Genomic DNA, 14,062 nt, shown 5'->3' with positions numbered 1-14,062 from the left:
CCAAACCCCATTTTTTTGGATCAGCATCCACTCCTGATCTTTGTATGGGGATTTTCATGATAAAAAAATGTAGGTTGTTGGATGAAAATTCAACGACTACAAATAGGGAGTTCCTTTAAAATTATAATAATTATAGCCGTTGAATTTTCATCCAACGATCCACACTTCTTGATCATAAGGATCTCCATACAAAGATCAGGAGAGGATCATGATCTCAATTTTTTGAATTCATCAATCAATCAATCATAATATTATAGAGATTAAATTTGTAAATTAAATTTATAAACTTAATCTTCTTAACATTACTCATCAATTAATCCATAACTCACAACACGCCACTTGCCCTCCCCTTTTTACTATTGATATTATTACTCTATTATTCTATTTGAATTAAAAAAATTTAAAACGACGAAAATTAAAATACAAAAGTAAAAAAATTTAAGATTATTAAAATTTAAAATGACGAAATTTTATTTTTTAAAATTTATAAATTTTTTTTTTTATTTATTTAACCTAATAACAATAGAATTTGAGTATGGATTTTTTTTTTTTTTTTAACTCTTACTCATATAAATTTGAAAATAAAATTTAAACTTGGGAATTAAAGGTCCCAAATTTCAGATTTTTTTCTACGCGAAAAGTCTAAATTTTTTTATTTATGAATAAAAAAAAAAAGAAATTTGTACATGTCAATTATTAATTTTAACTTTTGTCAAAATTCTAAATTTATTTTCTCATCCAAACACAAGCTCTTGCATACATTCAACAAATTTTGAAAATGAGAAATTTTATTTGAACCCATATAACTTTTTTCTACACCCATATTACTTTTAGTTAAACTATCAATATCTCTTTAAACCCAATTTACTACCTAAACTACCCTCACAAGCCTAATTTAATATGTAAATTTATCTTTACACCCATTTAGAAAATAAAAACTCAAAGTTAGTATTTTGCCACGCATTCTATGCAGCACACATCACTCAATCTTTTATAAAGATTAGCATCAAATGACACTGCCAGCCACAACATGCACTTGAAGTGTTCATTGAATTTTTCCTCATTGCAGTCGAAGGAGACGAAAATTATCTCTCACTCTGTGCATTTCATAAAGTCTCATTAGCCTTCCAAGGCCTATGCCAATTTGCAGAGAAGTAGAGAGGCACAATGCCTCCCATTACATGACCGATAAAGAGAGTAGGATTCTCTCCCCTCTTATTCCCATCCCTTTTCTTCCCCTCCTCTCACATACTACTTTTTGTCCTTTTCTGACTATTAAAAATTAACGCAAAACGTTGACGTGACTTAACCATAACCGTTCAAATAGGAAGGGAGGGAAAGGGAAGGAGATTAGGAGGGGAGAGAATCCTACTCCCCGATAAAGACACCTAATAATCTCATAATCAAAACAAGATTATGTTTTAATTATCATAATCAAGATAATAAAAAAAAAATCACCTTAAAAATGAAGGCATATTTGCTATGCTTACTTGAACCTCACATTCATTTATTTTCACGAAATTAAAATATTTTTGATATCCAACAACTGAATTAAATTATGAAAAATTAATATGGATTGAAACAAGAGGAAGAAGGGGAAGCTTTTGGAGACTACATACATTTGTTTCACCAGATATAAGGAACTCAACACCTTCAAATTTTAGGACAGTCGCTATTTTGCTGCTATGCACTGCCATCATAACTACAAGCAAAGTACGACCTCCACCCTTCACGAATGAAGCAAAAAAAAGCGTGACATTCACACAAGTAGTTAGACTTTAGATTTTAAATCTCATATATATTTCTGCTAGTAATTATATACGTTGGAAAAGGCATTGATTTTGTTATTAATTCCTTAAAAATAAAAAATAAAAAAAAAATGAAGTCAAACTGGGATAAATCAATTCATACTTTAGTTTGAGCATTCAAAATTTTAAAATCATTATCATTGTTAAAAAATAACTTGTTTTTTTTTTCTATGTTAGGGTTTGATTACTATGTATGGGTTTATTAATAAATTTTTGTTTTATTAATTTTATCTTGTACTTAATTGTAATTATGTAATAGGATAAAAAAGACAATTCACATTTAAAATTTAAATTAAGATAAAAAAAATATTATATGAATTCCAATAAAATTTGCCCTAAAAAATCAGCCAGAAATGATTTTCACGGCGGATTAAAAGGGTAGAACAAATAGGGGTGAAGGGAGAGAGATTTTCCCCAAATAAAAGCCCATATCCAAAACTGCAATTCAGGCACTCCCAAATTCAGGTACACACACCTCTGCCACCTAGTAACTTAATGTCTCCTCTCTTGTTCCTCCCCTTCCTCCTCCTCCTGCTGCCCATAGCCGTGCCCGCCGCGCAACTCCGCCCCGGCCATTACTCCCAAACATGCCCGGAAGCAGAATCCGTTGTCCGGGACGTCATGAAGAAGGCTCTAGTCAAAGAGCCCCGCAGCCTTGCCTCTGTCATGCGCTTCCAATTCCATGACTGCTTTGTGAATGTAAATAAACAAAAACTTTCTGCAAAAAATTCTATATCTTTCCCAAGTTTTGTTAATCTTTAAATTAATATGCTTGCAGGGCTGTGATGGTTCTATGTTACTTGATGACACGCCAACAATGCTTGGAGAAAAACTTTCCCTTTCAAATATAAATTCTCTGAGATCTTATGAGGTGGTTGATGAAGCCAAGGAAGCCTTGGAGAAGGTCTGTCCCGGAGCTGTTTCTTGCGCTGATATCGTAATCATGGCGGCTCGAGACGCTGTTGCTCTGGTATCAAACTTTTCTTACTTATTTCATTACCTAAAACAGAGTTTTAATTTGTACATAATTTGATACGGATTTGTTTGCAATTTGGAAATTAGAGTCAGAATATCAGTCATAGATTTGCCCCCAAACATATGCACTTAAGCTTTGCATCGTAAGTGAAGTTAAGAGTCATTTGATCGGAATTCAAAGTAACCGAGGCGTAGTTTTCTAAGGGAATTATCAGTTGTATCTGTGAAGGGACTTTTGTACCTTTTGTTTGCTGTCAATTCTGGAAAACGCGCAATCAAATTTCGTTATTGCTCGGTCTTGGTTAAGAACTTAAGAGCTACTGATCAGTTCAAACGGGATGTTTTCCTTCTCATTACAGCGCAACTTGATATATTTGAAATGTTGTATATAATGTATCTGCGCTGTGGTCTCTTGAATCGTGTCGTGACATTTGGGATTTCGTTTTGTATAAAACGAAGACTAAAAACAGATTTGTCGACGTGAATTTGCAAAAGGACTAGAATTCTTTCTGCTGTTTGTACTTGAAGATATAATGACATAATTTTGTGTTAATCAGACGGGAGGACCTGATTGGGAAGTGAAATTAGGGAGATTGGATAGCTTATCAGCTAGCCAGGAAGCATCAGACAACATTATGCCAAGTCCAAGAGCCAACGCAAGCTCCCTCATTGACCTCTTTGCCAAATTTAATCTTTCTGTCAAAGATCTCGTTGCCCTTTCGGGGTCACACTCCATTGGCCAAGGTAGGTGCTTTTCCATCATGTTTCGGCTGTACAACCAATCCGGCACTGGGAGGCCCGACCCTGCCTTTGAACCAAAGTATAGAGAAAAGTTGAACAGGCTTTGCCCTTTAAACGTGGACCAAAATGTGACCGGAGACCTGGATGCTACACCTTTGGTATTTGATAACCAGTACTTCAAGGACTTGGTTTTGGGGAGAGGCTTTCTGAATTCTGATCAGACACTTTACACATATCCACAAACTAGGACATATGTTAAACACTTCAGCAGTAACCAAGGAGAATTTTTCAAGGCCTTTGTTGAAGGGATGATAAAGATGGGCGACTTGCAGTTTGAGCAGCCTGGGGAGGTACGACGGAATTGTAGGGTGGCTAATCACCGTCCTGTCAACACGCTTTGGAATCTTGGAGGGATGAATCCGACTTTCTGAATAGAGACTAGAGACAATACGCATTAACAAGGCTTACTGTGTTTATCATAATGTGGACGTTGGTTCCAACATACGAACATAGAATATAACGTAGTGCTGTAAATTGTTAGCAAGGCTTTTTCTATGGTAATCAAAACTTTCGGTTCTTCTGAGATTTGGTTAACACTACTTTGTTTACGCCGCTTCAACAGGATTGTTACAATTTGCGCTAGTAATTTTCTTCGTATGTGTACTGTTTGAAAGAAGGAAACAAAAAGTAGCTAATGACGCATACTCTCCCACAAATTTCAAGCACAAATTTCTGATGCTTGATTAGTTTTACATAAAAGAAATTAAACTGTGATTGCATGAACCGAATCAGGAGTCCATATACTACTCATAGAGTTTCTAAATACATTAATCTGCGCTATTCGTTGCAATGAAAGGATTTTTTGCTTGAGAAGTTTTAAAGGGGGCGTTTGTTGCGTCGGACTATCTCGGACTGGATTAGCTTCAATGACTAAGCTGGACTGGCTTAGACTAGACTAAACTGGACTAACTTAGTGAAGCGTTTGGTGCAGTATTGGACTAAGAAGCTGGATAATAACAAATTCTAATATTATTTTATTTAATATATAAATTATTAATATTTTATTATGATCTTATCTTTTTCTCCATCTTTTCCTACTATTTCCGTCCCACTATTTTCCTCTTCTCTCATCGTCCCACCCTCTCCCTCTTTTTTTCCTCTCAGACCTCTCAATTCATGTCTCTTTCTCATTCTTGGTCAAACTCCTTATTGATTCCAGTCTCTATTTCTCTGTCCTCCCTCCCTCTCTAGCTATGCGTTGTTCGAACGGAACCTCACGGCTCCAATTTTCCCGACGAGTTGCAAGTTTCCCGATGTGTTTTTTGGCCAACCCTTATTAAATTGGATGAAGTTAGCACCACCAAAAAATTTCTTACCATCCCTGGACCGAGATCTTAGCTTTGCATGCTCGAATTTGTCATGGATTTGAAGAAGCCCAAACAGGCCGAGACTTCCAGGCCATTTTCCGGCCACATTCGACCACATTTTGGCCTCGATTCAAGTACAATCGTAATCTTGTCACTCCCAACTTCAATTTGGTATATTTTATATGAAAGTTGGTTGTGAAATGGATCTGAAAGAGAGTCGGGAAGTTAATGATTGATCTAGGTGACCGGCGATGATGAGGAGTCTGTCGGGAGTGGTCGTTGAGCATGACAAGGACGAGAAATAGAGGATAGTCTTAGCTAGTCCCATGGTTATTGGGGGGTCTCACTAAGACCTCTTAGTGAAGGGTTTTGTCCATGCTAGTCCCCTTTAGTCTCATTAATGTTAGTCCCAGCATGGAACAAACACAGTATTGAACTAATAGCTAGTCCAGTCCAGTCCAGTCCGAGTTAGTGAGGGCAAACAAACGCCCCCAAAACGTCTTTGGACAGTGTGTTTGTTTGGTTGTTGAAATTTTTTTTTTTTTCGCTTTTTAATCCTGTGTGTAGCCTGTCACTTCCGGCTTGGCATCTAGTCGTAGTTTTTTAGCTTATGTAGCGGTCGGCCAGGCACCCCTCGTTCGGAATCCCTAGCATTCTTTATGTTCCTCGATCTGTGTATAATCTCAAAATGTGTGGAGTATTTTTCAACTTGATGCAGCATACTATACATTAAGGGACGAATGGAGGATAGAGTCAGAAAGCGCTACATTTGCACATGAAAATAAATAACTGATGCATCTCCCACCCTTCCTCCTTTTTTTTATTTTATTTTTTTTATTTTTTACATCAACAATAAAATTTCCAAAATCCCATTATTTTGATTTGGTATGAATATTTTTTAACCTACGTAAGTACCCTCCGTTAAACAACCCTCATGTGCAGTCTCGCCTCCACGTGGAGAGCCGACAACACTGCTATGTTAGACAACGTTTAATCATTTATGTAATAAGCCGGCAATACATATCAAGTAAATTTAATTATTATTATTAGAAAATTTTAACGAAAAATCTGCGGTACTGTTTACTTTAACGAAAAATCACATTTTTACACTAAAAAGTCAAATATAGTACTATTCATTTTAACTTTTTATTTTATCTTTATCATTAAAACTCAAAGTTTTCAAGTTTTTTCCATTAATTTTCTTTTATTATTATTATTAAAGAATCCATTCATAATGAGATAATAAATGATTGTATTAATAGGAGCTAGTGATTGTTAATCTTCTACTTTTAAGCTCAAATGGTGTTGGGAGATGAATAACAATATAAATACACAATGCCAAGGAATAGTAAGTCGAAAGTGTGTCTGAAGGTGTGAAGTGAGATTAGAGTAATGCTACCATCTTAGTTAACATCTGATGTGGACAGCCACATCATTTGAAAAATTTGCAAAACTCAAGAAAAAGAGGGAGAAAGACTCCTCGTATACCACAATCATACTTTAATTAACTAATTTTTCTTCATTATTAATTTATTAAATAATGAACTAAATTTAAAAATCTGATTAATTCAAATGATATGACTGTCCACGTCAGATTTCACCTAAAACTGTCCACATCGTGAGATTATCCACAATTGTCACTGTGTCCCACATGTCCACCATCGGCGATCTGGAAAAGTTTATTACTGTTTTCGATTGAATAAGGACCACTAGAGTGTTAATTATGTGGGTCAATTTGTTTGTTCAAAACTTCAACGACCAAATATTCCTTTCAACTTAATTTATATAAATGTATACACTACATTATTGCATTAACATCTTATTATACATCTTAGTTCAATTATTGAATCAAATATGATTAAATAAATTTTCGAATGTAAGCTAATCACGTTTATATTTGATTCGTTTAATGATATATTTATACTAAAAGGCAAGAGAATAAATTAGGATCGAATTTGTAATTCATGAGATTTAAATCAAAGAATTTTTACTTACAAGTGGATAAAGAAAAATATCACTAAATCATATAACTTCGCTATTTGGACGAATCTTCACCACCTTTGAAGATTAGTCAAATTAATAACTCTTTTTTTTATTTTTTTGGTAGAAGGGGAATGAACCATTTCACATCCACTATCCATTTTTTCCACTAAATTCCTATGCATGCACGTGGTGCAGCCCACAAGTTCAAAAAGCGCCCCCACACACAACTGAACCAATTGCTCACCTGCCTACCACTGACTAGTGCCTGAAGAATCCTCAATGTGTCCTCTCTTTTCACTCTTCATCCTACACATGATAACCGGCGCCACCGCGCAACTCCGCCACGGTTATTACTCGGAATCCTGCCCGAAAGCTAGATCCATTGTCCAGGATGTCATGAAGGTGGCTTTGATTCGAGAGCCACGGAGTCTTGCTTCGGTCATGCGTTTACAGTTCCATGATTGCTTTGTCAATGTAAGTGAATTATAAATACAAAACAACATTCTTTATTTCCTTATTGATTAATCCTAATTGTTAGTTGTTAATGATGAATTAATTAACTTGTATTATATCTGTAAATTAGGGTTGTGATGCTTCATTGTTGCTTGATGACACACCAACCATGCTAGGAGAAAAACTAGCCCTTGCAAATATTAATTCACTGAGATCTTATGAAGTTGTTGACCAAGTGAAAGAAGCCTTGGAGAAGGTGTGTCCGGGAGTTGTTTCTTGCGCAGACATTATAATCATGGCGTCTAGAGATGCTGTTTCTCTGGTAATAATCTTTCTTATTTATCTCCTATATACATGAACTTATTTCTGGTCCAACGTACATTAAGGTCCGTTTGATTACCAAAAAAACTTGTTTGTAACTGCTTTATTGAAAGTTAAACTTACTTTTTTGAGTTTACAAAATTTAACTTTTAATTTTCAGTTACTAAAACCTAATAATTGAACTAAAACAATTATCAAACAAACCCTAAAATTTAACGTTAACTTGACTACATTTAGTATAGTCGAATCCATAATGAGCTCCAATGCGATGCAACAAGTGAATGATGAGAATCTTAACTATGACTGAAAGGAATAAATTTCTATTTAACATGATTGTGTGATTATTAGACAGGGGGGCCTTACTGGGAAGTGAAGTTGGGAAGATTGGATAGCTTAACAGCAAGAAAAGAAGACTCAGACAACGTTATGCCAAGTCCAAGATCCAATGCGACATTCCTCATTGGCCTGTTTGCCAAATTTAATCTCTCTGTCAAGGACCTTGTTGCGCTTTCGGGGTCACACTCTATTGGCAAAGCTCGGTGCTTTTCCATCATATTTCGGCTGTACAATCAATCCGGCAGTGGCCGGCCAGACCCTGCCATTGATCCAAAGTTTAGACAAAAGCTAGACAAGCTTTGCCCATTAAACGTGGACCAAAACATTACCGGAGACCTTGATGCTACGCCTGTAAAGTTTGATAACCAGTACTTCAGGGACTTGGTTGCCGGAAGAGGGTTTCTGAACTCGGATCAAACGCTTTTCACGTTTCCGGAGACGAGGGAATTTGTGAAGCAGTTCAGCATTGATCAAGGTGAATTTTTCAAGGCTTTTGTGAAGGGCATGATAAAGATGGGTGACTTGACGGTGGATCAGCCTGGGGAAGTAAGAAAAAATTGCAGGGTGGTTAATAGTCATTCTTCTAAATTTCCAATGCATCCTAGCTAGGGTTCTTGAAGAGATTGGACAGTTGTAAAAGACTTAATGTTCCATTTCCATTGAGGACACCTTTGATGTTATGTATGGATCAGATTTTACTAACGGCATGGCTTATGTCATTTTATTAGGAAAAGAAAATCCCATAAAATGTTTTCACAATTGACAGAAAGCCTGAATTCTCATGTATTTGGCAATTATACCCTATATTCATCTTTTATTTACAGATGATCAATTTTCTAAAGCATCAATGCACGCAAACATGTTAATATATATATATGTGCGTGTGTGTGTAATATCTTTCTTCAACTGGAAGTAAGAGATTAGGTTTGTTTGTGCCATACTTTATCAGTCCCGAAACTACCAAGTATCGGTCAACTTAATACCTTCCGGGACCCACTAAAGGAGTCATACTGAAGCACCCTTATCGAAGCACGAGAGTTTTTCTCCAACCAGGAGGCCAATCACAAGATTCACAACACGACACGTGTTAACTTCAAAATAAAACTTCTAGAGTCCCACATCGACTGCAAACGGAAGCGAGCAACTCTCCTCAACTATAAAATAAGACCATTCTCCTACAATTAATCTCTAATGTCGTTATTGTACTTAAACTCGTCATTAGAACCCACTAATGATGATTATGTTTGAACCCATGTATTGTGTAATCTCTTCACTATTAATAAGAACTCCTCTATCCCGTGGACGTAGCCAAACTTAGGATGAATCACGTACATCTTGCTTCCATATTTATCTCTTTACATATTATCATCATAAGGTGACCAGAGTAACAATGTGAATGTCACAAACTTAACATTTTACGTTGTTCTAAACTCACCGATTTTGTGCATCAACAAAGTTCAATCTTGTAAACAAAAAATTCAGTATCAATTTATTCTCTCCGTTAATGTAAATATTAACTAGCAGCTCTTCTTTCTTGTATTTTGGCTCCGAAACAATGGCAACAATATGTGAATAATTCAAGCCTAAAGAGTTTAATTTCCATTCCTATCCATCATTGCTATCATCTAAATATTAAACTTGCACCATTTCAGTTAAATTTCATAGTGTAGTGGAAAACACTGGAATTACTTCATTTTAGACAAACATTGTCGGTTCCGCTCCAATTCAAGAACTTTAGTAATGTATTGCACAGTCTAGCTGTTAAAATACTTGAATTTAAGTTAAGTCACAATGAAAATGAATCACCACCACATATTTTATGCATTAAGTGTTGTTAGTAAGAATCATACACTAATTTTGTGAAACCTATTTAATATGGCTTAGATAATATATGTCATAGCGGGACATTCATTTTTTCTTGAAAAGGAGACAAACTGGTGGCTTTGTCACCGCACTCCACCTATCCGAGGACCAAGAAGACTCACAGAGACTCACAGAGGCATTTCAACATCTATCTGACCACCATGGTGTGATTCAGTAGCCCAAGAATGAAATCCAGCACGTGCATGTGGAATACGAGCCTAAAATTCTTCCCCAACCACTAGATCACATCGTGGTGGTTATAGTTGCACATTGATTGAATGAATTATGATTTGATAAGTCTCTCTTTCCTATAGTAAGGTGGATGGAGAGAAACCCTAGTCAATATAAAAGGCATATCCCACAAAACGAGCTTAGGGTTCAAATTACATATATTTTTTAAGGGTTAATCTCAGTTTACTACCTTGAAGTTTTTTGGTTTCAACATTTCATGCATCAAGTTTTTTTCATCCTAGCCTAGTACCTAAAGTTAAAATTTTAGGACATTTTATACATCTGTTAAGTTTTCCGTTAGAACCTCCGTTAACTGTTAACTGATGACACAAAGCCTACATGGACAATGACTTGGTGCCATGTGTCAATTTGGATCCACTTATATATTAAAAAATTAAAATTTTTAAAAAATTAAAAGTTAAAATTTTTTTTTTTTTTGCCTTCCTCTTCCTTTCTTCCTCTATCTCTCTCCCTCTTCTGTGAGAAAACCCACCAACCACCAACCTTTACCTACAACCCAACCTTGTGAGCCACCAGAAATAGGTCCCAATCGGAGACCGAGAGAGAAAAATGAGAGCCACCACCGATCCCGATCTCACCCCCGACCACAATGCGGAGCCTCCCTACCCAATTCCCAACAACCCATCGGTCGTGTCGGCACTTCTGTCTCGCCTACTTCCGTGGGAGATCAGCAGCTTCGAGGAGCAACGAGAAGGGACAATTGGGGAAATCTCCCAAGTAAGATTCAAAGTCAGTAAGTTGAGTACCTAAAAACCCTGAATTCCTGAATTAAAATCTGAATCCTAACTCAAATCCTAGTACCAAATTCTCGATACCAAAACCCTGGTCATGGCGTCTGACGACAAGATAGAGAAGACGCAGGAAGAGAAGAAGAGGATGGAGAAGCAATTGGCCTCCCTTACCTCCGTCACGTTCGACACAGACCTCTACGGCAGCACCGATAAGGGCGCATACGTTTCATCGATCCCTGTGAATGATGATGATGACAACACGGAGGCCATGGACAATGAAATTACTAGGAGGATGGCAATGTCGTACACAGCCCCCAAGTCGGACCTGAACAAGAGGCCGAGATGCGATGACGCCGATGAGGATTTGGGGTTCAAGAAGCTGTAGAGGATTATCGATCGGGAGGATGATTATCGACAGCGGAGGTTGAACCGTATCATGTCGCCTGAGCGGCACGACCTGTGTGCGTTCGGGGAGAAGACTCCGGACTTGCCGGTGAGGACTTATGCCGATGTGATGAGGGAGGAAACCCTATAAAGGGAGAAAGATGAGACTCTGAAGCTTATTGCTAAGAAGATGAAGAAGAAAGAGGAGGCGGTGGCTCTCATTTTTCTCTTTCGGTCTTCGATTGGGACCTATTTTCGGCGGCTCACAGGGTTAGGTTGTGGGTAAAGGTTGGTGGTTGCTAGGTTTTCTCACAGAAGAGGGAGAGAGACAGGGGAAGAAAGGAAGAGGAAGTAAAAACAAAAAATTTAACTTTTAATTTTTTAATATTTAAGTGGGTCCAAATTGACACGTGGCATCATGTCATTATCCAAGTAGACGTCACGTCATTAATTAATGAAGATTCTGACAGAAAACTTAACAGATATATGAAAGTGTCCTAAAATTTTAACTTTAGGTATCAGACTGGGATGAAAAAAACTTAATATATAAAATGTTGAAAATCAAGAAACTCCAGGTAGTAAACTGGGATTAACTCTTTTTTTAATATCGTGTTATGATACAAATTGAAATAAAAATTAAAACACATTCTCAAGGTTCAAACTCTTTGGATTTAGTAACTAGAGGCCAATCTCATAGATCAATTATTATTTTAAGACACAAGTACAAAATTAACAATCTACTAACTACTTAATCACATTAAATAATTGAAATGGAATGCAAAATAAACAATTGGATTTAGTACTTATGGGTCTAATTGAAAGATGAGTTTAAACTACAAAAAAAAAAAAAATCAAATATTTTATCCTATAATGAGGTGGGGCTAAAATGCAAACATTAAAAAGTGACGGGTCAAACCACAAATACCAAAAAGTTTAGTCAATTTTAAAAAAAAAATGCAAAAGATCCCACATGGGGCTCTTCAAGGGTTAAGCGGGCACTAAGGAAAATGGAGGAGTTTCCATTAAAAATAAAAAAAAAATAAAAGGGAAAAGGGAGAGGGAGAAAGCTAAATCATTCCTTTTCTAGTTCAAAAGCAAATGTCCTCATTATCCATTGTTCTTTTGTCCTAATTGGGTAAGGTTTCCTAGTTTGGTCAAAGATGGAGCAAACATTGGAGATACTTTAAGACCAAGTTAAACAACTGTTTTTTTTTTTAAAACAGATTTTAAAACTGTATTTGGAGAGAAACAACTTAAACAAAGATCAAAAATCCAAAATACAAAAATTATAAGAACAACAAGAAAAAAAGACATGAACATCAAGAACATAACCATGAAAATAATTTCAATATTTCAACTTTCTTTCTGGATTTTCAAGCCAAAAATAAAGGTGACAAGGCCTAGGCTTTCAAGTATAAAAGTGTGTGTGTCAACAAAAACAAACAACACCCCAAACCTAAAAGGCTGAACCCCTCCAGGCAAACTAAGCCCCAAAATTTTGTTCACAAACTCAAACTTGATTCATGCATCCAAAACCGTTTTGCATACATAATTTTTTCAACTCTTGAAACACTTTTCTCAACTCTTGAAAAACTAAAGAAAAACATAGAATATGTCATACATATAATGAAACCCATATATATATGAAATCCAAAAAGACATATGTTAATCAATGATAAAGGCCATAAAGAGACCACATACAAAATAAGTACACATGATTTGATCTCGCATGTCTTATTCTCATCATTGACCAACAACAATAAATAAATCAATCAAATGGGATTTATAAAGTTTAAAGAATGTTAGCTATCTTCCCAATTTGCTTTTCTTTTCTACTTTCTCCACTCATCACTTGGCAAATGTATCCCAGTAACACATTTGACTACATAATTAATGTTTTAAAACTATAAATTCTATTTTTCCACCTTTACCCTTAATGAATTTAAAAATTAAAAATAAAATAGATTAATAGGGACCGATCCCATCCACTGACCTCTCTTTGTATTTCGTTGTGCTCACCATTCTCCCTTTCTTCTAGAGGTGGCCATGGTGGCCATGGTCTGGTTCGGTTCGATCTGGTCTTACCCTCAAATTGAAATTGAAACTAGAAAATATCACCGGTCTGGTTCAGGTCGGTTTTACTTAAATTATTTTCAAAACCATATGGTTCAGTCCAGGCCAATTCCGGTTTGGTTTGGCTGGTTTTCGGTTTTGACCGAATTTTGTATTTTTTTTTATCCAAATCCTCCTCTAATTAGACACATAATAATGCTATAAAAAGAAAAAAAAGAAAAGAAAAAAAAAAGAGGAAAGAGGAGATGCCTTTGGAGCTACAACACATGATGAAATTTCAGATGTGATGGACCTCGGATCTATGACGGTGGGGTTGAAGGTTGTCAAAATTTTTCGGGACTTCAGCTTCGATATACACAAAAGTATCGTTGGATCTGTTGCCATGGAAATAGGAAGAAGCAAAGGCTCCAGACTTCCGGTTGTTGAGGCCATAAGAAAGGACAAAACATAAAGATTAGGGTTAATATCAGTTTACTACCCTGAAGTTTTTTTGGTTTTCAACATTTGATACATGAAGTTTTTTTCATCCCATAGTGGTACATAAAGTCATAATTTTGGGATATTTTCATACATCCGTTAAGATTACTGTTAAATCAGCTGTTAACTGGTGACGTGGTGCTCACGTGGACCATGACTGAGGACCACGTGAATATTAAAAATTTATAATAAAAAAATTAAACTTTAAAAAATTAAAACAATAAAAAAAAAAAATTTCTTCTTCCTCAAAGCCCCCGACCTTTCCTCCCTTCTCTCATTCTTCGACTCCACCTACCTA

At 36.1% G+C, this 14,062-nt stretch overlaps 2 protein-coding genes across 2 annotated transcripts; both read left to right on the top strand.

Annotated features, from left to right (window-relative positions):
- Positions 1-2,212: 2,212 nt before the first annotated feature.
- Positions 2,213-4,107, top strand: LOC137721294 (peroxidase 17). The gene is made up of 3 exons (XM_068460399.2): positions 2,213-2,507; positions 2,587-2,778; positions 3,341-4,107. The coding sequence occupies exons 1-3, from the start codon at positions 2,304-2,306 to the stop codon at positions 3,953-3,955; spliced, it is 1,011 nt and encodes a 336-aa protein (XP_068316500.1). The 5' UTR covers positions 2,213-2,303; the 3' UTR covers positions 3,956-4,107.
- A 2,968-nt stretch (positions 4,108-7,075) lies between these two features.
- Positions 7,076-8,809, top strand: LOC137721392 (peroxidase 17). The gene is made up of 3 exons (XM_068460488.2): positions 7,076-7,348; positions 7,458-7,649; positions 7,997-8,809. The coding sequence occupies exons 1-3, from the start codon at positions 7,154-7,156 to the stop codon at positions 8,591-8,593; spliced, it is 984 nt and encodes a 327-aa protein (XP_068316589.2). The 5' UTR covers positions 7,076-7,153; the 3' UTR covers positions 8,594-8,809.
- Positions 8,810-14,062: the final 5,253 nt, after the last annotated feature.

This window comes from Pyrus communis, chromosome 1 (assembly GCF_041283825.1).
Source record: "Pyrus communis isolate YQ-2024b chromosome 1, ASM4128382v1, whole genome shotgun sequence".
NCBI lineage: Eukaryota > Viridiplantae > Streptophyta > Magnoliopsida > Rosales > Rosaceae > Pyrus > Pyrus communis.
This window is presented reverse-complemented; position numbering and strand designations above follow the sequence as displayed.